This window comes from Mustela putorius, unplaced genomic scaffold (assembly GCF_011764305.1).
Source record: "Mustela putorius furo isolate JIRA1106 unplaced genomic scaffold, ASM1176430v1.1 tig00003853_pilon_pilon_pilon, whole genome shotgun sequence".
NCBI lineage: Eukaryota > Metazoa > Chordata > Mammalia > Carnivora > Mustelidae > Mustela > Mustela putorius.
The window spans coordinates 18,951,830-18,978,075 of NW_025422005.1; the positions used below are offsets into that span (position 1 = coordinate 18,951,830).

Consider the following 26,246-nt stretch of genomic DNA (forward strand, 5'->3'; position numbering starts at 1 on the left):
CCGCTCCCACCTACCCCTCTCCCCACTCGACACTTCACTTTCCTCCTCTGTGGGCTTCCTCGTCCTCTGACTGACAGACTCCGCACACTCGCACCACCAGCTGCAGTGACCGGTGGGGAGCTCTAAGAAGAAGGGCCTGGAGTTCAAGGTTTAAGTCCCCGCCCTGCCGCATCTTTGTCATTTTAGGAAGATAACACCTCTCTCTGAGCTTTGCTTCTCTCCCTGTGAAGCATGACACGGCTAAACCTCTGCTTTGGAGCCTTGACGTGTGGATTCAGAGACGGGCTGGGATAGCTTGAGGTATCTGAGAGATTTGGGTCCCGCCGGTGAGAATTACTGACATTGGAGGAAACTGGTTTGGAAAGGGTTAAGTGGAGACCCCGCCTCCCAGGCAGGAACGAATCAGGGCTGGCAGGGGAGGAGCCAGGCTGGGAAAGATATCCAGTCCGGCCAGATGCTGCCCGGAGAGGGAACGGGAGAAGACGCCAGTTGGGCAGGGGGCGGTGGGACTGGGCGTGGGGCAGGGTCCTCGGTGTGTGCCCCGTGATAGCTCCAAGTCAGAGGGTGCAGGACCAGCTGCTAGGGGTGGGGGAGGAGGGGACCGAGCTGCCTGCGTAGGGGACAGCCGCGGAGTGGGAGAGGACTAGGACCCAGAGAACTCCCAGCCCCCCAGGCAGGGGGCACCGGCTGCACCCAGGCCTTGACCTCAGCCGACCCTGATAGCCCACATGGGGTGTGGGGTCTAATTTTAGCTCCAGCCGCAGGGCCCACAGCCCAGGAGTGCCAGCCAGTGGGCTACTCCGGAGCCGCTCAGGCAAGGGGAGAATTGGAGAGGTCAGCCCCCCTTCTGTCCAGCCCTGCACCCTGGCCAAGCCACCTCCTGCGAGAGCCCTGACGGGTTCCCCATGGCCTGGCAGACTGCCCACCTCTCTGCTGAGGCCAAGGTCAGGGGGTGCAGCCAGGAGGGCAGAAGGACGTGGCCTTGCAGTGTGGTCAGGGGATTGCATCAGCCTGAGCAGTGCCCAGGGGCAGGGGGCCCTGCTGCAGGGGCAAAGCCCAGCTTGGTTGTCCAAAGGCCAAGGAAGCAGATTCCTGACTGCAAGAAGGCAAGGCCACAAAGTCGGGTCCTACCTGGCTTCCCGGCACCTGGCTGGTGACTTGCGGTTTGACCTTATACAGGCCGCCCGTTCTCAATGGGCCTCAGTCTTCCCATCTGTGCAATGAAGGCGCTGAACTAGAAGGCAGAGCCCAGCTCCAGCGACTCACCCTCGAGCCCCTGCTCCTCCTGCTTCCCCAGCCCTGGCCACGGGTGGCCACATGCAGTCGTGGAGAAGAAAGTCCCTCTGGCTGGCACTGTCGGCCTCTTGGCTCCTCGTCCTTCTGAGAGTCTTCCCCCTCCTCCGCCTGGCAGTGCCTGCCAGACCCCGGGCGGGTGCCCCCCAAGGCTGGCCCCACTGGCTGGACAGAGAGCTCCTGCAGAGTTTCTCCCAGCCTGGGGAGCTCCCAGAAGATGATCCTCAACCTCTTCCAGCCCCCCATGGCGGCAGCTGCGACTGGGGAGCTTGCTTTGATGTCTCCAAGTGCAGGGGTGGTGGTCTCAAGGTGTTCGCGTACCCAGTGGCTGGACCGATCTCTGACACTCAGCGTGGGATCCTGGCTTCCATTGAGAGCTCCCGCTTCGGCTCCGTCAGCCCCGAGGAGGCCTGCCTCCTCCTCCTCCTCAGCCTGGAAGCCCCAGCTGGGGAGTGCAGCCCCTTGCCCCAGCAGTGGAACGGTGGAAGGAACCATCTGGTCCTCGGTCTCCACCCAAACTTCTGCCCCCAGACCTTCCAACTGGGACAGGCGATGGTGGCCAAGGCCAGCCCCACAGTGGACACCTTCCGGCCTGGCTTTGACGTGGCCCTCCCGCTTCTCCCCGAAGCCCACCCATGGCGAGGTGGGGCCCCTGGCCAGCTGGGACAGCACAGCCCCCACCCTGGGGTGCCCCTGCTAGCCCTGGCAGAGGAGAGGGGCGGGTGGCGCACGGCAGGCACTGAGTCCTCTGCCTGCCCCCGGGATGGGCACTGTGAGCAGGACCACGGACCTGAGCAGTAAGTGGACCTTTACCTCTGCCACCCCGGGGTGGGGGTGGGGGGTGGGTAAGGCGGGTGCTGGGTGGGAGGGATCTGCAGTGGGAGTGAGCCCAGAGGCCAGGGTAGAGGGCGGATGGAGATGGGACTGGAGAACCAGCTAGGCCTGACGAACTCTGGCCCCAGCTGCCCCAGGAGGGAGAATCAGGTTAGACCGAGAGAAACCCCACTCAGAAGGTCCTTTGTCACACGGGGTATCCAAAGTAGGTTTGGGGGTTCTCCCTTAGGGGTCCGTAAACACAAAAATATGACTCACTCCTACTTACTCTTTTTCTCTTGTTCCAATTCCTCCTTCCCTAATATTTTAACATACATGTCTGTTGGGCTTGGTCTGTGCTAAAGTATAAATAATCGTTATAATAAAATAATACTAACTGCTTTCATTTGTTTGTGTACCAGACACTAAGCTCAGAGAGGTTAAGTAATTTGTCTGAGGCCACCCAGACAGACAGGGCACAGTGCTGAAATCCAGAGTTGCCCGTTTCCAAAGCCTTCAGCATTAGAATTCTGAGTTTTAACCAAGGGTGTACGATCAACCCATCAAATGCCTCAGAGCCGTGGAGATTAAGGACTAGTCACAGATGGAAGCTGCTCCTGTGTCTAATTTGGGGAATTAATCTCTTAAGGAAACAGCAAATATGAATGAGGTCAGACCAGCAGAAGAACTTCCCACCAGCACGACTGCCTGGAGACATGTAAGGGGCGTGGTGGCCTGTGGGACATGGAGAGTTGTTCAGAAACTCCTGTCCCTGGGCTAGTTGGAGTGACAGGCCTCAGGTGATAAAGCAGTTAACCCCTAAGTATCCAAACCCCTCTGCGCCCCTGGGAGGCCGGCAGTGTCCGAAGAGTGGTTGTGCAGGCCTGTATTCCATTCCTTTTGAGGTTGTCCAGGCCCCGAGCAGCAGCAGGTTCCTTCTCCATGCGTGGGGCAGACCCGAGTTGGAACCTGTCACTCTGGTGTCCTTCCCTTGCTCCCTCCCTCAGGTATCTCCCTGTTCTCTGCTAGAACAACATGGGCTGTTCTCAGCTCACCACCCCTGTCCCCCACGGGAATTCTTCACGTGGCCAAGCTCCCTTTTTGCCTCTGCCTCTCAGGGGCTTCTCTCAGCCAGAGGGCTCTGCTGGGAATGCAATTCCTCTACCTCCTCAAGGCACAGGGCCTCCAGGGAGCCCCACAGCCAGAGGTAGGAATGCAATGGCCTCTTTAGCCCACAGGCCCTGCTACCCGGACCCATCCTCGGAGTGATCTGAAAGGTCGGGGATCACCCCCACCCCCAGGCCCCTGAAGCTCAGAGCTCAGACAGAGCTTACCTTCAGTGAACAAGTTTCTCTTGTTCACCATGGCCCCGCCTGACCTTCCTAATTAGACTTTTAGCTGTTCTTGCTTATAGAAGATTTTTTTTTTAAGATTTTATTTATTTGTTTGACAGACAGAGATCACAAGTAGGCAGAGAGGCAGGGGGATAGAGAGGAGGAAGCAGGCTCCCTGCCAAGCAGAGAGCCCCCATGTGGGGCTCGATCCCAGGATCCTGGGACCATGATCTAAGCCGAAGGCAGAGGCTTTAACCCACTGAGCCACCCAGGCACCCCTAGAAGTTCTTCTTTCGGCTGACTTTAATTACTGCACTGGTGAATCTGAAAGCTATTTCGGTCTGAACTTCTTTGCGAAACTGGAAATTAGGGAGCTTCACACAGGAAGCGAACTGCGGACTCGCTGAATGTGTTCTGATGGAACCCAAATTGGCCAGAACTGGCCAAGGCTTTCTCACCCGTGCGGGCCGCCCTCTGGGTAGCATGGTGGGTGAGTTTATTTCCAAGGGGTAATGCCTGGCAGACTCTGACTGTCCTCTGCAATTTCCCCAGTTCTGTCTTTGACCTCAGCTCCCACCCCCACCCCCTGCAGAGAACAGGCCTTGTAATCTCTGGAGTAACGTTAAGCCTCAGTTTCCCTGAGGTGTCAGGCAGCTGCCTGAAGCAGCCAGACAGTAAGGAGAGAGGGAGGCCACCAGCCACAGGGCAGCCCCCCGAAGGTGGCCTGAATAAACAAGCACTGGCCCGAGAAAGAGGCAATTCCCAGTCCCTGCCACTGTCCCACAGCCACTTTCCCACATTCACTGGGCAGGCAGGGAGGCCGAGGGGGAGGGGAGGAAGTGAACACGTGGAGCCCAGTGCTGTGCCAGCCCCTTTGCACAAGTCACACACCCTCAAGTACCCTGCAAGGGAAGCATTTTCATTCCCATTTCAGGGAACAGGAAACTGAGGTTCAGAGTGGTGGAGGGAGCCAGCCAAGGCCCTTGGGTGATGAACTCCTTGACTCATCACGGCCTCCCTCGAGTTTGTGATGGGGCGGCTACGGAGCTGGGCTTCAGCCCTACACTTCTGGCCCCAAAACCCGTATTTTTCCACCTCCGGTGAACAGTCTCCTATTGCTTTGGAATAAGCCTCCACCCTTTTAAATTGTTATTTATTTATTTTTATGAATAGGGAATTCATTCACAGGCTACAAAATTCCAAAGGCACAAAAAGGGTATACAGTAAATCTCCCTCCCACCCCTGACTCTGGCCACCCAGTTTTCCTTCCTGGAGCCAAACACCGTTTCTAGTTTCTTTTCTGAGGTACTCTGTGTGCACGAACAATGCATGTGTGTGCTCTCTCCCACTTAGGGTTTTTTTTTTTTTTTAACATAAATTCAATGCATGTTTTAAGGTCTCCTTTGGATCTAGGAGGCACAGTGCCTAGGTCCTGTGGTACTTTCAGGGACCCAAGAAAATTTTTATTTTGATGAAATGATTTTCATTTCTTTAAAAATCAGAAGAAAAAAACCATACATTTAAGTGGAAGAAAATGTTTTGATATATATGTTTTTTGTTTTTGTTTTTTTAAAGATTTATTTATTTATTTTAAAGATTTGTTTATTTATTTGATAGACAGAAATCACAAGGAGGCAGAGAGGCAGGCAGAGAGAGGAGGAAGCAGGCTCCCTGCTGAGCAGAGAGCCCGATGCGGGACTCAATCCCAGGACCCTGGGATCATGACCCGAGCCGAAGGCAGAGGCTTTAACCCACTGAGCCACCCAGGCGTTCCAAGATTTATTTATTTTTTTGACAGACAGAGATCACAAATAGGCAGAGAGGCAGGCAGAGAGAGGAGGAAGCAGGCTCCCTGCTGAGCAGAGAGCCCAGTGCAGGGCTCAATGCAGGGCTCAATCCCAAGACCCTGGGATCATGACCTGAGTCGAAGGCAGAGGCTTTAACCCGCTGAGCCACCCAGGTGCCCCTTGTTATATATGTTTTTAAAGATTTTATTTGACAGTGAGAGAGCACTAGCCAGGGGTAGGGGTGGGGCAGAGGGAGAAGGAGAAAGAGACTCCCTGCTGAGCTGGGACTGCCGCGCCCCCTGCCCTGTGCAGGACTCAATCCCAGGACCCTGAGATCCTGACCTGAGCTGAAGGCAGATGCTTAACTGACTAAGCCACCCAGATGCCCCTAATATATAATATTAATGTTTTCATTTATTTTTAAGTAATCTTGACCAAGAGTTGCACACCCCACCAAATGAGCCAGCCAGGCACCCCAGTGTTTTTGTTTTTATACCAATGAAATTATCAAATGTAATTTATATATAATATCTATGGCAGAGAGACCCCAAAGGCCAAAGAGCCTATGGCACATGGAAGTCACAGTGTGGCCCTGCCTATAGCCAGCCCGCAAGAGGGCCCAAGGGAGCCACACTGACTCCATCCTTGGGCACTGAGGCCCTGAGTCTGCAGCAAGTGCCTTATAGGGTCACAGAACCCTAAGATCTCGTTGGCAGTTTCCATGATGTCCCCTCCATAACATGCACACAGACACACCACACAGCGGCAGGTGCTCATCTAGCTCTGCTTAATTAGCTCTACCGACGGGGATCTCACCATTTCCCTAGGCCACCCCCCGGCTACTGTCAGCGAAATCCATTATTAGAATTTGTGCAGAAACTGACATCTTGGACACCTGGCTCCCGGCTCCTGGGTCTGTCAATTTATCACACATCCGTTCACTGAGCATCCGTTACGTGCCCAGTCTCGGCCAGGTGCTCTGCCAGGCTGTGCAGATGTGGGCCACGGCCCTCAGGCTGCTCCATCTTGTAGGAAAGGCAGGCAAGTTCCCAGTTAAGACCCACATCATTAAGCGGAGAGACGCTGTACAAGCTGCCTTGCTCACTGACTCCTTGACTTCCAAGCTGTGAAGCCCCTCCAGGCCTCCATTCCTTCATCTGTAAAGCAGGGGACTAGCAGCGCAGACCTCCCGTCTTTGAGGGAGTGCTGTGAGAATGAAGTGAGTTACTGCCCCAAAGTACTTCGTACAGGGCTCAGTCAAGGTCAGCTGGCTCATTACTACTGCGGGCACACAGGCTGTGAGAGCAGAGAGAAGGGAGCCATCTTTGGAAAGATCAAGGAGGGCTTCCCAGAGAAGGTGAGGTTTGAGTTTAGACCTTTAGATCGAGTAGGAGGAGGGGCACCCGGGTGGCTCAGTCAGTTAAGTGTCTGCCTTCGGCTCAGGGCATGACCCCAGGTCCCGCATCGGGCTCCTTCCTCCGTGGGGAGTCTGCTTCTGCCTCTCCCTCTGCTGCTCCCCCTGCTTCTGCTCTCTCTCCTATTCTCTCTCTCAAATAAATAAATAAAATCTTAAAACAAACAAACAAAATTATGAAAAAAAAAGATTGAGTACGAAGAATCCCTTGGGTTGTAAGGCAGAGAGGGATGCTCGAGGCTGAGCAAGGACGTATGGAGACACAGAGGAGGAAACAGCAGAGGTTAGTGAGGACTGGGAAGTACAGTTTATTCAGAAAGCTCTTTGGATTCTCGGAAGCCTTGAACTTAGGGCTTCTCAGTCCCTTAGGGCTTTGTTGGAGAGGGAGGAGGGCTGTAGCTGGCTGGTGCTGTGGCAGCTTCTGTTAGAGAATGTTCTGTTGTTTAGCGTGTGAGTTCTTCCAGGAGAAGCCCGGTGGATGCCTGAGCAGTAGAGACAGAAGGGCGGGGGGAGGCAGAAATAACCCAGGGACAGGAGTCAGCCTATTTGGTTCTACTTCCAGCCTTAACCCTGTCTGAGTCCCCAAACTAGTCCTTGGGTCTCTCTGAGACTCAGTCTCCCCATCTGTTCAGTGGTTCAGACTCAGACCAGACAGGATGTAGCTGAGGAGGGTCCTGGGACCTCTGGGCCCTATTCGTCAGTCCCACTCTGAGCAGGCCTGTGAGCTCAGAGGTCCTGCCCCTCCGCACCCTCCTCAAGCCTCCCAGTAGCTAGGTCATGGGCACGGCTTCCCTGGGTGGGCAGTCGCAGGGAGGTGGCTTTGGGGAGGCTGTAAATCAAGCCTCCCCCCCAAACACACACAGCCTGAGTGTGGTCCTGGGCTTGGGGGGAGAAGATGGGAGGAACAGAGGAGGCCTGTCCTCTGGGTGAGGGGGCCTCTGGGCAGCAGCTTCCTGTGCGGTTCCAGGCTGGGGGCCCAGCCCACCTCCTGACAGAGGAGCTTTTCATGGGCCTGGGCTCTCTGGATGGGGGGAAGGCAGGGCACGGAGGCCTCGCGCAGGTGAGGGCTGCCCCAGAATCTGCAGAGCGGTGGGAGGCAGGGGGAGGTGCAAACCTGTGCCTCTCCCAGTCAGACTAGGCCTTGGAAACAGCTGGTCCCGCCCCCTCCTGATTTGCAAATGAGGAAACTGAGGTCCAGAGATGAGAAGGGGGAGATGCCTGAGACCCCAAGGGCAGAGGCAGAACTAGAACCCAGGGCTCCTGCCTCCCACCCCACCATGGGTGAGGGGCGGGTGTGAAGCTTGTGTTCATGTCAGTGTTCATGTGTGGCTGTGCGTGTGCTTGAGTGTTTGTTAATATGTGAAGCACAGATGGTGGATTTGCACACTGTGAACTGGGGAGTGTTGAGGGGGTTGCGGGGGCATGGAGGGAGCCGGTGGGGTGAGGGGCTGGTGTCTCAGGCCTCACCTGTGCGGTACCCCTCCTGTACCTCCTTAGGACCCACCCTGGGGCAACGCTCCCCAATGCTACCTTCTGCCTCATCCCTGCCCACCAACCTGACGCCTTGCACTTCCTCCAAGCCCTGCAGGTACAACCCCAACCTGGGCATGCCCTGGCCCTGTCCTCCCACACTCCTGAGCTGGCAGGCTCTCTCGGCCCAGGCCCGGGGAAGGGACCGTGAGCTGCCCACACCCACACTCGTAGAACAATCGGCTACCCAAAAAACTGCCTTTCTCTCCTCTGGGTCCCTTGCCCCCAACGGAAGCAGCAGCTAATTTGGAACTGGGGGAGGGGAAGTGTGTGCAGGATGTGACTGGGCTCCCCAGTGCCTACCTTTCCCCCAGGCCGGCTGTATCCCTGTGCTTCTCAGCCCTCGGTGGGAGCTGCCCTTCTCCGAGGTCATCGATTGGACCAAGGCGGCCATCGTGGCTGATGAGAGGCTCCCATTTCAGGTAGCTCAGGGCCCTGCGCACAGGGTGGGGACTGAACCCAGGATGTGGGAGAAGCCTGGGATCTCAGCCTCCAGGCTGATCTCATCCCTCGTTCGTATCTCCCCGTATGTGTATATTCATGATTTTGCTCCAAGCCCCAAGCTTCTGGGGCTCCCACAGGATCAAAGAGAGGCAGAGACTCCTGACGGCTTGAGAGCAAGTCCTGAGCCTTTTCCAGCCTCAGTTTCCCCAATCTGTACAATGGGATAAGTTAGACCAGATGATCTCCACGGGCCCAGCCGAGATGACTCGACCAGTTTAAGGGAAAGCCATAAAAATCCAAAATCTGAGTGCCTCCAGGGAGGTTGGGGTGGGAAAGCAAAATGCCCGGTGACTTTCCCAGCTGATGAAACTACTTTTGCCCGACAATGAGAAAACTGCGTACGCCTTGAATCTCCTGAGAAGCGAGAACAGTACGGTAGTTAGTAACAGTAGCTGCCTGCACTGAGCTGCTACCATAGGCCAAGCACTTAACGTATATTGTCTTAGTTATTTATTTATTTTTAAGACGTTTAAAAAAAATTTATTTGAGAATGAGAGAGCACACAAGTAGGGGGAGGGGGAGAGGGAAAAGGAGAGGGAGAGGAAGAAGCAGACTCCTCGATGAGCAGAGAGCCTGAGGCAGGGCTCCATCCCAGGACCCCAGGATCATGACCTGTGCCGAAGGCAGACATTTGCTTAACCGACTGAGCTACCCGGGAGCCCCTGTATAATCTAGCTTAATTCCCACAGCCGCCCTATGAGGCAGGTGCTGTTATTATCCCCACTTTACAGATGAGGACACAGACTCAGAGAGGTTGAGTAGTTTGTCCACAGTCACACAGTTATTAAGTGGCATTTAGGCTCAACTCTGTGTGACCTTGATTATTACCTGGGACTTGGCCAAAGGTGGCTGCTTGGAAAACTGTGGGGAGAAGGCTTCTGGTTCCCAGACCTCCAACCTGGGTGGTCCCATCTCAGAGTCAGTCAGAGCCTGACAAGGCCCCATGCCTTCTCCTTTCCTCCTTCTGTACCTCAGGTCCTCGCTGCCCTCCAGAAGATGCCCCCCACCCGGGTCCTTGCCCTGCGTCAGCAGACCCAGTTTCTGTGGGATGCCTACTTCTCCTCAGTGGAGAAGGTCATCCATACCACTCTGGAGGTGAGGGAGACTTCCATGATGGGAGCCATGGTGCTTGGCTCCTGCCTCATCCCCATTCCCTCTCCACATCCCTCTCTCCAGACACATCTTCTACCCTGCTGTTTGGACTTCTCCCCTGCAGGGGCTTCTGGGATGAATCTGAGGCTTGACTCTGAGCTCTTGGACAAGTTCCTTCTCCAGTCTTGGCCTCGGTTTACCCCCATCTGTAGAGGGATAGCTCTGGCCAATAGATTTCGAAGCCTGTGCCAAGGTGTCAGCCCGGGTGATGGTCAGTGGCTGCCTTCAGTGCTGTGTTAAAGGGGAGTCTGGGTCCGGAAAGAATGTCGCACTCGCAACTCGTTAGCCACATCTGCCCTGAGTGAGGAAGGACTAGGAGGCAGCAAGTTCACCATCACTGGCCACTTCTGGACACCATCACTGAGTGCCCCCTACTCTGGACTTCTGCACCTGAGCCCTTCGGACAGTGATGCAGCTGTTGCCCTCCCAGGAACCTGAAGGGGAAGGGGCGGAGGGGCGGAGGGGCGTGGCTATGCCAGATCTGAACTTCCCCAGACCCTGCCCACGACCACACCCGCACAGCCCTCTCTCATTTCACAGATTATTCAGGACCGGATCTTTGGAGCACCTGCTCACCCCTCGCTCCTGTGGAACAGCCCTCCAGGCGCCCTCCTGGCCCTGCCCACTTTTTCTACAAGCCCCTCGGACTTCCCCTTCTACCACCTACAGCGGGGTATGCCTGGGGATGGGACAACTTGAAGTCCCCTCACCAACTGTTCCCAAGACTGTCCCAGCCTCAACCACAGAGCCCTGCCATGCCCTTCCCTGATTCACCCACATCTCTCCTGGCTCCTGGAGTCCCCAGCTCAGGCCACCCTTTAGGGGGTCCTGTCCCCTCCCACCCTAACAGCCTGTGTCTCATTTCCTTAGGCTCTCGGCCTGCCGGCAGGTTCAGTGCCCTGATTTGGGTGGGGGCCCCAGGCCAGCCCCCACTGAAGCTCATCCAGGCGGTGGCAGGCTCCCAGCATTGTGCCCAGGTCTGTCCCCTTTGCCAGTGGGGGCCCTGGGATCCAGGGCGGGGGCGAGGGAAAGGGCAGGGCCCTTGAAGACATCTAGACCCCAAGCGTAACTACATGTTTTGAGGGGAGGCACAGGAGGGGTTTTCAAGGGGTTTTCACTGCCCTCTTTTTTAAGTCCCAACATTCTTGTTCCTTTCCTTCTCCCCCCTCCCCCCTCAAAGGAAACTGATGAAATCATGTAAAAGGCAGGTACCCCTTGGGGCCACTGGAGAGGTAAACAGGCGATCACGCGTGTACTCACCCATCAGTCATTTTCTCAGCGCCAAGCCCGTGGGGGTGATGCTGAGGACTTCGAGAAAAAGCAGGAAAGGATTCTGCCCCGGATTCAGATTCAGTTAGCACTTTCCGGCACACGCTGTCAGGTGTCACTTCCAGAGAAGCCACATAGCCTCCTGAGGGGACTTAACAGGGGAAGCAAGCCCTTAGCTCGGCCAGGGACAGACAGAGCAGCTCCACAGAGGGGACATTTGAGCTGGGCAGCGAATGATAAAGGACCAGAAGTGATCAAAAGCCTCTGAGAGAAGATGGGGATGGGACGAGGGGCCAGGACCCAGGCTAGGGGCTACCACAACTGGCTGTCCCCAGTTCCGATGCTGAAGGTAGCTACCTTCGGGTCACACCAGAATTCCTGCCTTCCTGATGCCCAGAGGTAAAAACAGGGCAGCAAAGGACGGACCTTGGCTCCAAGTAAACTCTCCCAAACTCAGAAATACAGCTGTTCTCCCAGCCTTCAGGAACACCCCCTTTTCCTCCTAGATCCTGGTTCTCTGGAGCAGTGAGAAGCCACCCCCTTCCAGGTGGCCCAAGACAGCAGTGCCCTTGACAGTGCTGGCCGGGCAGAGGAAGGTGAGGAGTTGGGGGGAGGGGCGTGGGAGGGAGGGCTCCAGCCCCCGCATGCTGGGAACTGGGGAGGGCACACATGGCTGCTTTGCTTGAGCCCGAGCCAGATCTGGACTTCCAGTCGGGTCCGAAGCTGGTCAGGAAGTCGCGCCTCACTTGTCCCTTAAGGATCTCCCCAGGCGGACTGCTTGTGCCGTGTGGGTGCAGCAGAATTCCGTGGAGTGGACGGTGGGCTGTCTGACGTGGGTCTCAGCTGCGGGCCCGATAGAGAGGATCCTCTCCCATGCCTGGCCCTTGTGGGTTGTGCCTCCTCCAGAGAGCTGGGGTTTTATGTGATGAGGGAAGGCAGAGGGGATATGTTGGCTGCCATGGATGAGCCAGAGGAGAAACGTGGGGTCTTGAAGAAATGAGAACAGATGGCAGCAAACGGAGCCAGAGGAGGGTGGCTTCTGAGAACCCGGGATGCTGGGAGCCCCCTGCGTGCTGTGTGGCTCTGGGCAAGTCCCTTCATCTCTCTGGACCTGTTTCTTTCAAAGAGAGGATGTCTGACAGTCCCTCCCAGGGTTGAGGCGAGCATGTGATGTGATAAGAGGAATCCCAAAGGGTGGAAACTGGAGGGGCCCCTGGATACCTTCTGCCCCATCTGCTCCTGGTCCCAGGTCCAGGCGGCCCGGCTGTTGTCAAGTCCTGCCTTCTACACCTGCGTGCCGGGGCTCCTGCTTCGTGGCTGTGTAGACTGTCACGGTGGGAGCCCAGGGACGGTTGCCACGGCTGAGTCGGCCTCACCTCCCTCCCACTATAGGCCAGCGACCGCTTCTTCCCGCACCGAGCCCTCAGCACGGATGCCATCCTCAGCCTCGACGCACAGAGCAGTCTTACCACAAGCGAGGTGAGGTCACGGCCCGAGAGGAGCCCAGGGTGGAGGGGGGACAGAGACACCTCAGATTCCCAGAGCAGTGAGGAGCCTGGGACCAGCGCCCGGGTGCAGCCTCCTGCTTTTGAAACCACCCCCGAGAGCCTGTCGGCCTCCTCCTTAGTCATCTAGCAGAAGCTTTCAGCAAACTTTTAAAAACAGTTTTCAGCTCCCAGGGGGAAAAAGCACTGTTTCCAGCTCCCCGTTGGGAACCCCCACCCCACCCCACCCCACCCCAGCGCAGCAGTCCTGGGAACTTTCATGCACGCACGTCCTCTCCCGAGTCCCTCGGCCGGGCTGGCCTGGCCTCCATGTCTCTAGATGTTCCCGGCTGGTCGGGAAGTCCCTCCTCATACCTCACTTCAGTATCTCCCCAGGTGGACTTCGCTTTTGTGGTATGGCAGAGCTTCCCGGAGCGGATGGTGGGTTTCCTGACATGGAGCCACTTCTGGGATGAGGCCCGGGGTGGCTGGGGCCACACTGCCGAGAAGGCCAACGAGTTCTCCATGGTTCTCACATCAGCTGCCTTCTACCACAGGTACGGATGGCCGGCCTGGCACTGGGAGCCGAGGGCCAGAGCCCCCACTCCCCCCCACGGCCTTGATCCTGGGCAGGGCAGTGTGGGAGTGAGCGCATCAAGCTAGGGCCTAGAGACCCGGGTTCTGGACTCAGATCTACCACACCCGAGTCGTATGATGGGCAAATCTCCTCAGCTCTTGTGAGGCCTCAACTTTCTTTGTCACCTCACAGGGCTGATGTGATAATCTGATGAGAAAACCATATGAAGGCCTTGGCACACAGGTGGCCAACGAATGGTAGCTAGTGTCATTTTAAACAGAGCTAGGCAGAGGGTAGGGATTTGAATTTGGTGATGGTGATGGCAAGGGAATGGCCCTGAAGACATTTTTTTTTTAAAGATTTTATTTATTTGACAGACAGAGATCTCAAGTAGGCAGAGAGGCAGGCAGAGAGAGAGGAAGGGAGGCAGGCTCCCTGCTGAGCAGAGAGCCCAACGTGGGACTCAATCCCAGGACTAGGATCATGACCTAAGCCCAAGGCAGAGGCTTTCATCTACTGAGCCACCCAGGCTCCCTACCCTGAAGCTTTATAAATGTGTGTGTGGTGGGCTGGGGACTGCCCTAGGCCTTCCAGAAGCACCCATCTTTGGGGTAGGGACTGAATTCTGGAAGGCCCCTTTAGAAGGGTTCTGTAGATGTGTTTAAACCAAATATGTGTGACCTGGAACCTCTAGTAGGTTTACCCAGAAGCTCTGCGAGGGAGTCTCAGCAGAGTGAAGACTACCCCTAAGGTCTGCAGGGTGGGCCTAGGTTGTTCTAGAAGGCTGCGTGGAACAAGGCTCACCCTGAGCAGCATCAGTCTGGTTAATCCACAACCTTCCTGAAGCTGGTCTTTGGGGCTGCCATTTTTTATGGCCTTGGAACCAACTGACACCCCCCCCCCCCATTCTGTCTGAATTCAGTTCCATGGTGGCCCCATGGAACTGTAACAGAGGGGGCAGGGAGGACACCATGTGCTGCAGACAAACCCACACAGTGCAGGACAGCAGAGAGAGATGTGTATTTCCGGTGTGTGCTCTCTGAGGCCGCCAGGGCTTGGGTGGGGTTGGGGGCGAGCAGCATTTTCTAAGGAGGCATGGGGATTGAAGTTAAAGGGAGAGTGAGGTCAGGAGGAGAATGGGGCCTGGCAGGGAGAAGTAGTGGGTAAATTTGACGGCAGCCCCTCCCTCTCCCCTTGCCCAGATACTACCACACCCTCTTCACCCACTCCCTGCCCAAGGCTCTAAGAACCCTGGCAGATGAAGCACCCAGCTGTGTGGCCATCCTGATGAACTCCCTGGTAGCAGCAGTCACCAAGCTGCCCCCTATCAAGGTGCCCTATGGGAAGCAGCATCTGGAGGCCAGCCCTCCCCTGGTGAGGATCCAGGGGGACAGGTCGGAACTGGGAGGGTGCTGGCCGTGGAAGGGATTCCCTCTCACTAACCCCAATCTTTCTTTGCTGCAGGGTTCATGGGCATGGGGGGTGGGTTTAGAGGACAGAGAAGACCTCCAAAGCGTTTTTCCTCCCCCTTAGGCGCCTGGGGACCCAGACCCGCAGCCGCCGGCCCAGGACTGCATCAATCAGATGGTGGCCGAGTTTGGCTACATGCCTCTGGTCTCCTCTCGCCTTCGTCTGGACCCAGTACTGTTCAAGGACCCGGTCTCGGTGCTGCGCAAGAAGTACCGCAGCCTGGAGAAGCCCTAGCTTGGACCAGCAAAGCCCCCAGTCCGGCTCCTGGGGGGCGCTGCTCCTGCAGAGGGTTGGGGGGGGGCTCAGCCCCCTCCCTTGGGAGGTCTGAAGAGCAATCAAGGCTGCCAGTTAGCCAACACGTCGGGTCCCTATTAGCCAATCACCCCAATGCCCGGAGCTGTGGGGCATCGCCCCACCCTCCAGTCCCGCCGCTTGTGGCAGGTCACAAGTGCAGGGCCCTCGCTCTGGGACTGTGCCCTCAGCCATCGTGACCTTATGCCTGGAATGCCTTTCCCAGCTTCTCTGCAGGAGCTGACTTCTACTTGTCTTTCAGATCTCCGCCTCCTCCACAGACTTGCCTGAACCCCATCCCAGACCCAGTTCCTCTGCTCTTTTACAGCCGAGCGTTCCCCACTGTTCATGCTGCTTTGCAAAGTACACAGTCAAGCCCCAGGACCAGCCTGGAATCCCCGGGAAGGCAGGGCCATGTCCTCTTCTCTCTGGCCTGGCAGGTGCTTCACAAGTATTTGATGAACAGATAAGACCTCAACTGCGTGCCTGGCCCTGTGCCATAGTCGAGAGTGCGGACAGTGTGCCAAGTGAGACAAAACTCCGTCCCCCCCGCCCCTTTCAGGGTTCTCAGTCCGGCAGTAAGGCAGCCACCCGCAGATGCCTGGGTTGCCAGGCGCGATCTTCGTACAAAGAGGCGCCGAGAAGCCAGTTTCGGGCTTCCCTCCCGAATCTGGCAGAGCAGGGGCCGGTGGGGCAGACAGAGGGGAACGCCAGGGGGCCTGCCAGCCCAGCCCAGCCCAGCCCAGCCCAGGGTTCTGCATTACCGAACATGACCACTAGAGGTCAGCGCCGCCCCGCGCTCTCTCTTCCGGGAATGGGAACGGAGTTCTTGGCGCCCCTCCGGTCAAGGGGTGACCCGGCAAGGGGCTGTGGAGTGTTGATGGGGTGCAGCCCGAGGTCCGAAAACTGGGGGGAGGAATTCGAAAGAACAGTCCCACTCCTTTGGCCCACATACTCTGGACTAAAAAGCCATTTCTAGGTGGGCTGGTTGGGAGATGGGGTGGTCCAGAGCACCCTGGGCCGTGGTGGGGGGGGGGGGGGACGACTGTGGAGGGTTCATCCACCTGGAACTAGAATTATCACTTCCGAAATAAAGTGCATGTCCTTGCTCCCTCATGCTCAGGTTATAAATAACTCCTACAGTGGCTGTGTCAGGGTGGGGGACTCAGGGCTCACAGGGGAGTGGGGGTGCTGGGTCCAGCCCAGGTCCAGGGTGTCAGGTGTTTTCCTGCTTTGACGGCCTCACCGCTTTGGAAACTTTCCTGACTAGCTCACCCTGGCCAGCCAGAACATGCCGTCCCCCAGGGCTTCTCCAAGGCCTTCCACCCCCATCGTCCAGTTTGACCTCTCGCCCCTGGATGACTTGGGTCCTCCCTGCAACCAGTCACAGCTGGGGTGCAGAGAGGACTCTCCCTTGGAAAGCATGGGGTTGCTAGCTTATTAAGGTGGACGGGGGCCTGGGAGTTAAAAAGGAGGGAAGGCATTCTGGCCCAGGGTCAAGAGCAGCTGAAGGTGGGTGAGGAAGCACACAGCTGTGGCCCAGGCAGCCTTCCCAGGGCGGGGAGGGCTCTGAGTGCCAGGCCCAGCAAAGAGAAAGAGGCTTCCCCTTCCCACTCACAGCTTCGGCACCCAGGCTCTGAACTGCCTGGGCATGGCCTTACCCATGGAGGGCACTGCCAGGCCCAAGGGCTCACACTGTACCAACATGCAGCCCAGAAGGTTTTCAGCTCCTGCTGTAGAGGGAGGCAGAAACCCCAGACCTGCTTCACAGTGGCTATGTGACTTCAGAGACTCAACCCCTCTGAGCTTTGGTCTTTTCATCTGGAAAAGTAGACCCTCTTGAGAGGTACATAGCCTCTCAGGATCCAGGTTCCTGGGGCCTGGAGGGGAGAAGGGGTTTGATACCCCAGAGAATGGAGCAGAGCAGAACACAGCCATCAGCAACCCCCTGCCTCACACTTCCAGGCCCGATGACTTCCCACAGATTTTGAGGGGCTGAAGAAGCCACTGACCTTTATCACAGGTAAGCCTGGATGACAATGCCTGAAAGACATCAAGAGGTTATTTCGTAGATGGGAAAAGAGAAGCACAGAGGAAGGCCAAATGACCAAGCCTTCCTCATCCTGCCACGAATCAGGGCAGAGGCAAGACAAAATCAGTGCTGCCCCTGGGGAAGCTAGAAACCCACTTGGCTCTTTGGCAAGGTGGCCTCAGGCTGCTACCTTTCCAGCATGATGGTCAAAGTATGCACTCTTCAGACAACACCAGGTGCTTAACAGACTTTGGTTCCAGTCCTCACAACAACCCTGTGAGGTAGGTTCACTCTTAGTCTCTCATTCTCTGAGACCTAAGAGCCACCTAATGAGTCAGGTGGCTGCTTTCTCTGTGAGACTAGGGACAAGTCTCCCCTCTGTATCTTGCCAACGCAAGCGGCCCCTAATTCAGGAATCTACATACGCCTCAGGAAGCCAGTGCCTCCCATCCGTTGTGCCACCAATGGAGCAGGTCAGGCCACACCAGCCACAGCGCTGGCCCACGGAAGTCAGGCTCTGAGATCCCTGAGACTCTTATCAGGACAAGAGAAGTGGGCCAGGGGCTGTGGGGCTGCCACCCACCCCCCAACCAACCGGGGCAAGGCTTCCTGGGCTGGGGGAATAAGGAAAGAAGAAGCCGGCCAGGTCCTGACATGGTCAGAAGCCTCCTCCCTCCAGGAAAGGGAAATGTGGCTCAGAGCTGAAATGACTAAGGCCCAGGCAGGCCTCAGGTGCCCACTGGTTTCCCATCTCAGGGGGACAGGTCGGAGAGTGCAGGGTCTTCACAACTCCCAACCCCCAAGGCCTAATCACACCACAGTGTCAGAGGCAGAGGGAGAAGGGCTTCTTCACAGATTCATAAGGCAAAGGCCAGACTGACATGAGGAATAAGGCAGGCGGGCAAGGGGACGTTGGAGCCAGTCTCCCCTCTGTTCCCCCTCACTGTGCTTCCCTGCCTTTCCAGAAGCTGGTGTAGGAAGGCATTAGATGTGGATGGGGCCCAAACCCAGCCCTGCCAGGCACCAACCCAGAAGCTGGAGGAGCAGGGTCATACTAGCTTTACACTTGCCACGTCTCCATCCTTAAACTGGCTATCTAGTCAGATGGGGGAGGCAGGGGATGGGTTCCTTCACACTCGACACAGAGCAGAGGTCAGGAGAGGGACCCGCTTTATAATACATCCAGGGGAGCCCGAGTCCCAGCTGGGCCTGGGGGACACTCAGCCCCAGCGGCTGCAGGTCCTGTCCATGCCTCCGCTGGCACCTGGCCAGGCAGTCAGTCCGAGGGGCCTTGGCATGCCTGACAGTCCTTCATGTCCTCGGAGTAGTCTTCGATCTGGATGGTCATGGTGTGGAAGTGGAACTTGCCCTGCAGGCGGGTGCTGGCTGCCTTCAGCACAGCCTGGCCATCTGCATTCTGAGCTAGGGGCAGAGAGGACACACCAGGGGAGGCACTGGACAATGATTTACTCACTCGGGCCCTGAGGAACGATCAGGAGCCTGGCTCATTCCCTACCCACAGCAGGACATGGTACAGGCATCAGAGAGCACCCCTCCCCTCCGCCCAGTCCCATCCCTGCACTGGGCCACCCTCCAGTTCCCACACCTGGTACCATCCCTCCAGAGCAGGGGCCGCCCTGGCTTTAAGGCTGGGAATCTTGGCCCTGCCACCTAGGCACTGTCAGAGCCTGGGCAAGTGACCTGACCCCCCCACCCAAGCCCCAGTCTCCGTTTCTTCATCTATAAGCATGACTGGGATGACCAAATGAACAAGGTCTATAAAGTACTCCGCGTGGGGCCAAGTTCAAAACCAGCCGCATTGCTGCAGATTTGTGAGGCCCTCGGGCGCTTCAGGGATGGCCCCAGGCCTCCGGCAGCCTCTGTCCCTCACCCCGCCCTGAGGATCCTGGCCACTCACCGATGGCGATGTGGACAGACAGCACAGGCTGGGCCACGGTCAGGGCCCAAATGTGCAGGCTGTGCAAGGCTTCCACCCCTTCCACCGACAGCAGCAGGTCCCGGACAGCCGTGAAGTCCACACCCTTGGGGGTCCCTGAGGGGGGCGGGGATAGGAGCTGAAGGAGCCTGCTCCCTCCTGCCCCTGCTGGTTTCTGCTGAGCACCCTGGCCAGCAAATCTGATGTTGCCCCCACACCCCAGATGATCTCCATCATACTACCCTTCTGTATTTTCCTCCTCATGCCTGACACTGTCTGAAATGACCTTGTCAGTCCCTTCCTCATGTCCCCCTCTAAAACGGAAACTCCACGAGCACGGGATGGTCTGCTTTGTTTACTGCTGTATCCTCAGTGCCTAGAACAGTACCTGGCCCAGAGCAAGTGCCCAATGACTGTTTTCCCGAACAGAAAGGAGAAGGAAAGACGGGCATCAGGGGACCCCCGCGCCCACACGGGCCATCAGCATCATCACTTTTATCTAGGGCTGGGGGAAAATGCTCTGAATCACAGCCAAACACTCCGGCTGACTCCACATCAGCACCCAACTTTGGACGGCACCCTGGCCACACATAGCCCCAGGGTCCCGTGACCCTGGGGCACAAGAAAGCTGGTGACTGTGGCAACTCAGGGTGGACCATTTGCCAGTGCAGAAGAAGACCCCCTGCCCCCAGCTGAGCCAAGTGCTCCTGAGCAGAGGCCTCAGAAAAGAAGTCAACGAGCTGGAGGGGTTTGGGGAGTTTTGTCCAACACCCACCATCCTTTTTTTCTGAGCCTCAGTCTGCCACCTGTGCAACGGGAGGCAGAATCCTCGTCCCTCTCTGCCCAAGGGGAGGCAGCTAGAGACTGCAGAGATGTATGGGGGAGGGGCGGAGCAGCTGTTGGTATACACCACCTAGAAGTTAATCTGACTAGACAGGGAGGACACACCCCAGCAGGGAGGGGGACACCTTGGGGCTAGAGGGAAGGGAAGGTTCGGTCAGGGTCATATTTCCAGGAACAGTCACACCTGAGGGCTCCAGTTGATGCCAAGACTGGCCTGGGGCCCCAGGAGGTTTTCCAGCCTATGCAAGGCTCCAGACCATGGCTCCCTGCCAATGTGCTAGGACTCTCCTGCTCCCCCCACCCTGATCCCCACCAAACTTGTTAGTACTGGAGAGCCCAGAGCAAAAAGAGAGCCCCAAGCCCAGGTTACCTTCCATCAGCACCAGGATCACATCTCTCAGAATGGTCAAGGTTGTCCCCAAGACCAGGATGGAGAAGAGGAAGGTACAGATGGGGTCTACGTACTTGTACTCTGGCTACAGAAAAAGGGGAAGACAGAGCAGCGGCTCACCACCCAACACCTCAGCCTCTCTCTTCCTTCCCACCCAGCGCTGCGGTGGGGAGAGGAGCCCTCTGCGGGGTGGGTACAGGCCTCACCCCGGGCTCTGCCTCCCAGTTCTCTGCCTTTTATCCTGTGCTCACAGGAACAGGCAGGAGAGATCACAGCTCAGGATAAGACAGGCCCTTCCCACCCCTCCTTGCCCAAGGGACTGAAGTGTGAACAAAACTAAAAGGAATCCTAGATACCAGTGGTCCACCATCTCATTCTATAGGTGGAGAAACAGGATCAGTGAGTGTAAGGGACTATCCATCATGTCGCTCGCAGGGGCTGGAGCCAGGCCTCAATCCCAACGCCTGGCTCTTTCCACTACACCACTCTTCCTCTGTGCGGTGGGCAATGCATCAGCAGCCTGCAGGCCTGGGGGTCTGAATCTGACTCCACAATTTCCCAGCTGTGTGACACCATCCAAGTCACTGAACCTTTCTGAGCTGCAGAAACACCACCAGCTGCTCTTCAGGATTACTGTGAAGATCGGAGGTGCTGACACTTGGTAGGCACTGGGTAAAAATGTTCCTTCCTCTCCCCATATAGCGGGGAGGGAGCTAGAACCTGGGAAGGGCCATGTGTAGAGAGGAGCCCCCACTTGATCTATACTCTCCTGCCCACTCCCCCCACCCCCAGCCTACCTCCCTTTGTCCCCAGCTCTGACCTTGAAGTATAAAATATAGGCTGCCACCAAGATGCCTATGCTCTGCAGAAAGTCTCCAATCACGTGGATAAAGGCAGCTCGGACACTGGGGTTCTCTTGCTGCTGGCTGGGGTCGTGGCTGTGCCAGTGGCCAGACGGGTGAAGAGTCAACCCCATTCTGCAGAAACAGAGACAAAGCCAAGGGTTCACTGACGTAGCAGGGAGAGGCCCCCCAGTAGGGCTGGCCTCCCTATGGGACAAAAATCCTAATCTTCAAACTGCCTGTTCCCTGTGCCTGGTGAGGATCCCAACCACCATGGCCTTCATTCCAGAGCACCATGGGAGAATGGGCTCAGTTCCAATGCCAGCCTAAATCCGGGCACACAGATGCTAACTCTCAGGACAGGAGGGCACCATGGAGGTCATTTTGTTCCCCCCATCCTTTCACAGAAGGGGAAACGGAGGCCTAGGGAGGGAAGTGACTTGCCCAAGACCACTGAGCCAGGAGAGGAAGCCCAAACAAGACACCCATGTTCCACCATACTCTGCCTCTCACTGACACCACTTTTAGGGCCAGCGGCTTGAAAAAGAACTTGGATTCTGCCCTTACAGACATCTGCTCCTGTAAGAGCTAGACCCCTTCCCATTTGAGGTATGAAGGCTCCCTGTTTATTCCCGCACACATATGGTGGGAAGGTGGCCGAGCTGATGCCACCCCAGACTCCCAGCTCTCAACGGCTCCAGCCTAGGCCTAAGGCAGAACTGAGGTATTCTAGAAACTAGAGCTCAGATTAGGGAAATTCTCATCCTGTGGCCTGTGCATGGCCTCCCTCTGCTGAGAGCAGGCACGCAGACATGTGTGTGAAAAGTGGGAAGGAGGACTCACAGGGAACAGAAGCGACACTCACATGATATTCACTGCCACAGCACAGCCCGATGTGATCAGCATGGTCCCCCCTTTGATCTCATAGTCCCCAGAGATTAGCCTCTCCACCGCCAGGAACACCAGCACTCCAGTCACGACCCAGATGGACAGTACAGAGAGCAGGGCTCCCAGGATCTCTGAGGAAGAACCCAACACCCATCTTAGCATGCGGCCCTAAGACTGAGGCGGCCTCCCCAGCCCTCCACGATCCTCCTGCCCCATCCCTGTAAAGTCAGGGTCTGGAGCCACCTGGGCTCTGCCGAAGGTATGGCTGGCATGGTCACGCCTTACAACCTCACCACTCATCCCTCAGAGGACGTCAGAGCTAGAAGGAACTTAAGTCACCCAGGTCAACCCTTTTTGTTTTACTTGTGAAGAAACTGACTTACTAAAATATGTACCTATTGCTCAGCTGAAGAACTGAGGCTTCTGAGGAGAGACTGGGGCATCTCCCACCAAGAAGAAAATGATAGTGTGGCCCAGAGATGAACTAAAGGGGGCTTAAAGCCTTTATCTTCCAGTAGGCTTTGCTGACCCTTTCCCTGCCCCGGAAATTATTCCACATGCAATTATGTACAGAGTTAATGCCATAGTCATTTGTTCTTGAAGTCTGGCCATTTCATTTCTTAGAAAGGTGAACTCTCCTTCCCTGTAGGTTCCCTCCGGAGGTTCCCAGAGAACAGGGGACCAGGGCTCTCCCATCAGACTGGGAGCTACCAAACGACAGAAGCTAAAACTGACATTCTCTTCCCCACCCCAAGTCACCCTCCCGGCCTCACTCAGGGATCTACCTGCTGTAGCCACGAAAGAACCCACATCTTGACCTGCCCCCTCTTCCAACCCCATTCCCACCCCAACAGGGGTCCTCACCAGCTCGCTGCCAGCCGAAGTTCATCGTCTTGGTGGCTGGTCGGGAGGACATCCAGAGAGAAAAGAGGCTGACCAGCATGCTGGCAAAGTCAGTGAGCAAGTGGGCTGCATCAGTCATGACCGCCAAGCTGTGAGCTAGGTACCCACCTGCAGGGGCAGGACCCGAGACGGAGGGGCCTTATCAGCAACCCATGGAGCCAACTTCTCAGACTGTGTGTGCAGCAGGCAAACCATGGGGTCTGGAGAAAAATCATGTGTTTGGGACCTCTCCACCCATGAGCTGTGTAACCATGCACAAGTCACTAACTTCCTGTGAGCCTCAACTTCTATCTGTGAAATGGGACTGACACGATCTACTGAGAGGGGAATTGTGAAAATCAAGTTCAAATAGGGCCTGTAAAGCCTAGGAGGCACTCAGTAAATGCTCTTTCCTTCTCGGCATCCAGGCCATCCCTTACACACTGGTTGTGCATAATCTTGGGCAGATTACTTAATCCTAACTGCCTCCGTTTCATCAACTATAAAATAAGACCACCACCCATGATAGTATTAGTGTGTCATGAGAACTGGATGAGATAACCTGCATGTAAAAGACTCAGCATAGTGAATGTTCAATAAATGGGGCTATTCGTAGGTTCTTTTTAATTAAGTAGGCCCCACACCCAATGTGGGGCATGAACTCACGACCCTGCATGCTCTGGGCTGAGCCAGACAGATGCCCCAAGGCTATTAGTTAATTAATATTACTGGGAACATCCTGGAGAAAAAACTTTTAGATCATGAGACTATCCATGCACCCAATTTCGTTTAATTAGCACAAAAGTTCTTACCAACGACTTCCCCAATCATGAACACCAAGCAGATGGCAGAAGCCACATAAAGCTGTCGCCGGGCCCGCTCCTTCTTGGGGTCGAAGTGATTGCCAGGACCCTTCTGGGCATGACAGTAATGATTACTCTCAGTGACTAGATCAATGGCCTGCAAGTCCAGGCCAGATGGGGACAGAGGGATCCAGCCAGTCCCCTCCTGCCACAGAGATCCCGTGTAAGACCTGGCCAGAGAGGATGGGAGAGGCCCGACTCAGCTCTGAGTTGGGGGCAAGGAGGCCAGACTCCAGTCCCATCTCTCTTTGGGGTCTTGGCAAACGTTCCCACGCGTCCAATTCAGGGAATATCTAAGGGCACTCCAAGCTGAGGAGTGACCAAAAACTCGTGTTTGGAGTGGGGTGCTGGGGAAATGACCAGTCCAGGGGTCTTGAGGTCTTGGCCCAGGGTGTTCCTTCCTCCCCCACCCCACCCGGGTCAAAGACGGAGAAGGAAAAGACCTTGGGACGCGGCCAAGGGGCAGGGCCAGTGCAGCCAAGCACGGAGAAGGAACAGAACTCAAGCTCTAGGAGAGCAGACGCCCCTCTTGCGCACTTGGGGACACAGGGCCTCCCAGGGCAGAGCTGCCCCGGGGGCAAAGTGTCGGGCCAAGGGCGGGGCTCCAAGCATGCGACTGCCCACTAGTGGTCAGGATCCGTGCTCAGCCGCGGGGGCGGGGGAGCTCCCCCCCGCCCCGCGTCCAGGTTCGATTCCCTCTTTTCCCTCTCCTTCCCCGTCCCAGTTCAAGCCTCCGGCAAAACCGTCCACTGTAAACCGCAAACCAGGAGATGCGTCCGGAGCCGCTGAAATCCCCGCCGCTCCGCAGACTCTCGCCTTACCGGGCTCCCACCCTGGCGTCCACCAGATGCTGCCTCTCCGTGGGCTCCATGAGGCCCCACATGCCCCGCGCGGGGTCCGGGAAGGCGCGCGGCCGCCGTGCCCAGTGCGCCCTGGAAGTTGCGCGCGGGACGCTGCGCCGCGCGCCGTTCCCCGCGCCCCTGCGCCCGCGCCTCCCGCCCGCCTGCTGCTCCGCGCTGCAACTCCCGCCCGGACCACGCTGGGGGCCGTCCCGCTGCCGCTCGGGCCGTTCCGGCCGCTCCAGACAGTCCGCGCCCACAGCTGCGCCCAGCGCCCGCCCGCTTTATCCTGCCCCGGCCACCCCGTGTGAAGCCGCTCGCTGCGCGTCGTGTGCAAAAGCCCGCCGGGAAGGGGGAGGGGAGGCCGGCTGCGCAGGTTTTCCCGGCGCTGCCCCCGAGCACCCAGTCTTCAGCGCCCCTGGGGCCCGAGGAGCCCACCCCACGTGACTAGGACTAGGCGACGGCTGCGCGCACTGTCCCCTGCGCTCGGCTGGCCACAGCCCGCCGAGGCGCTCTCGGATCTCGGTTTGTTGAAATCCGCTTTCAGTCCCCTGAGAGCAGGAATGTGGCTCCTGAAGTTAGGTGTGTTGTCCCCTCAGGCTGAAGGCTCCTGGGGTTGGCTGCTCAGACTAGGGGGGGGGGGTCTCCTGGGGGCGGGGTATGCGGACCCTCGGGCTGGGGCAGGAGCCCTCCTTAGGACTGGCTGTGACCCACGGGCCCATCCCAGCCACCGCAGCTGCGCCTCTTCCTCCCCTCCCGCGCGCTCGCGCTCCGATTAGATTACTATCTGGAGTAGCTTTATCTCCACCCCTACGTAGAGCAGAGTAGCCTTCAGCAGCAGTCCCCATCTGCAGAAAACCGACACCACCAACCCCCTCCCTTCCCCGCCCTTCCGCCGCTCACGGAAGCCCCTGGAAGGTGCTGTACGCGGTGTTCCACCAGAGAAGCTGGCCCAACTGGGTTGGCTTGGTGCCCTACCCACTTTAAGCTTTGTCTTCTCGCTGGGGCTCGGCGCGGGTGTCGGGACCTTATGGCCTAGCCTTATGGGTGGACTCTGATAGGGACCTATTATATAGAAAACTCTGGACTGCTGACCTCTCAGCCCAGTTACTTCATCATCCCCAGTACGCTTGGTCTAGGGGACCATGGCTCGGCTACGTCCCTTCAGGTAGACAAGTGTTTAAGTTGCAAGCTACTTGCCCACACCATTGGGGATAAACAGGTTCCTTCAGTCTTTCCTGGACAAGAGTCACTTTATTTGGAGACCAGGTGTGCGGAGTGAGGGTGGCAGCAGCATGCCTACCCAGACTGGGTACCCACTGAGTGCCTTTCCACCTTCTGTGGTCAGTGAGTGTGAGAAAGGTCTACCTTAAGCTTTGTGGTTTTCCTGGTATAATCTAAGAACCAGAAGATCCAGCATTACCTGGAAAAGGTGTTAAAATGCAGGTTCCCAAAAGGCTGCATCAAACTAACTCAATCAGAATCTTAAAACTTGGGGCACCTGGGTGGCTCAGTGGGTAAAGTGTCTGCCTTCGGCTGGGGTCATGATCCCAGGGTCCTGGGATCCAGCCTCAGAATGAGCCAGGAATCACATGGGGCTCCTGCTCAGTGGGGGGGTGGGGGGGTGGGGAGTGGAATCTGTTTGTCCCTCTTGCTCTGCTGCTTCCCCCCACTTATCCACTCTCTCAAATGAATAAGTGAAATCTTAAAAAAAAAAAAAAAAAAGAATCTTATGACTTATTTGATGGCAAATGTTTACGGTTTAAAAAGCATATTTTGGGGGCGCCTGGGTGGCTCAGTGGGTTAAAGCCT

The 26,246-nt window shown here is 56.8% G+C and overlaps 2 protein-coding genes across 4 annotated transcripts; one reads left to right on the forward strand and one right to left on the reverse strand.

Moving 5' to 3' along the window:
* EXTL1 (exostosin like glycosyltransferase 1) lies at window positions 1-16,029 on the forward strand. 2 transcript variants are annotated; one of them, XM_004741122.3, is made up of 11 exons: window positions 3-2,090; window positions 8,139-8,229; window positions 8,486-8,593; window positions 9,651-9,770; window positions 10,368-10,500; window positions 10,698-10,804; window positions 11,603-11,692; window positions 12,489-12,575; window positions 12,977-13,137; window positions 14,360-14,531; window positions 14,691-16,029. In XM_004741122.3, the coding sequence occupies exons 1-11, from the start codon at window positions 1,318-1,320 to the stop codon at window positions 14,859-14,861; spliced, it is 2,013 nt and encodes a 670-aa protein (XP_004741179.1). In that variant the 5' UTR covers window positions 3-1,317; the 3' UTR covers window positions 14,862-16,029. The 2 variants fall into 2 exon arrangements, with proteins under 2 accessions (XP_012902858.1, XP_004741179.1); XM_013047404.2 differs by lacking the exon at window positions 14,360-14,531 and having other exon boundaries at window positions 1-2,090.
* A 1,153-nt stretch (window positions 16,030-17,182) lies between these two features.
* SLC30A2 (solute carrier family 30 member 2) lies at window positions 17,183-24,574 on the reverse strand. Of its 2 annotated transcripts, none has more exons than XM_013047408.2 (8): window positions 24,417-24,574; window positions 23,545-23,765; window positions 22,715-22,861; window positions 21,828-21,981; window positions 20,941-21,097; window positions 20,100-20,205; window positions 18,869-19,003; window positions 17,183-18,367 (listed from the first exon to the last, which is right to left on the reverse strand). In XM_013047408.2, the coding sequence occupies exons 1-8, from the start codon at window positions 24,476-24,478 to the stop codon at window positions 18,171-18,173; spliced, it is 1,179 nt and encodes a 392-aa protein (XP_012902862.1). In that variant the 5' UTR covers window positions 24,479-24,574; the 3' UTR covers window positions 17,183-18,170. The 2 variants fall into 2 exon arrangements, with proteins under 2 accessions (XP_012902862.1, XP_004741181.1); XM_004741124.3 differs by having other exon boundaries at window positions 17,183-18,372.
* Between the last annotated feature and the right edge of the window lie 1,672 nt (window positions 24,575-26,246).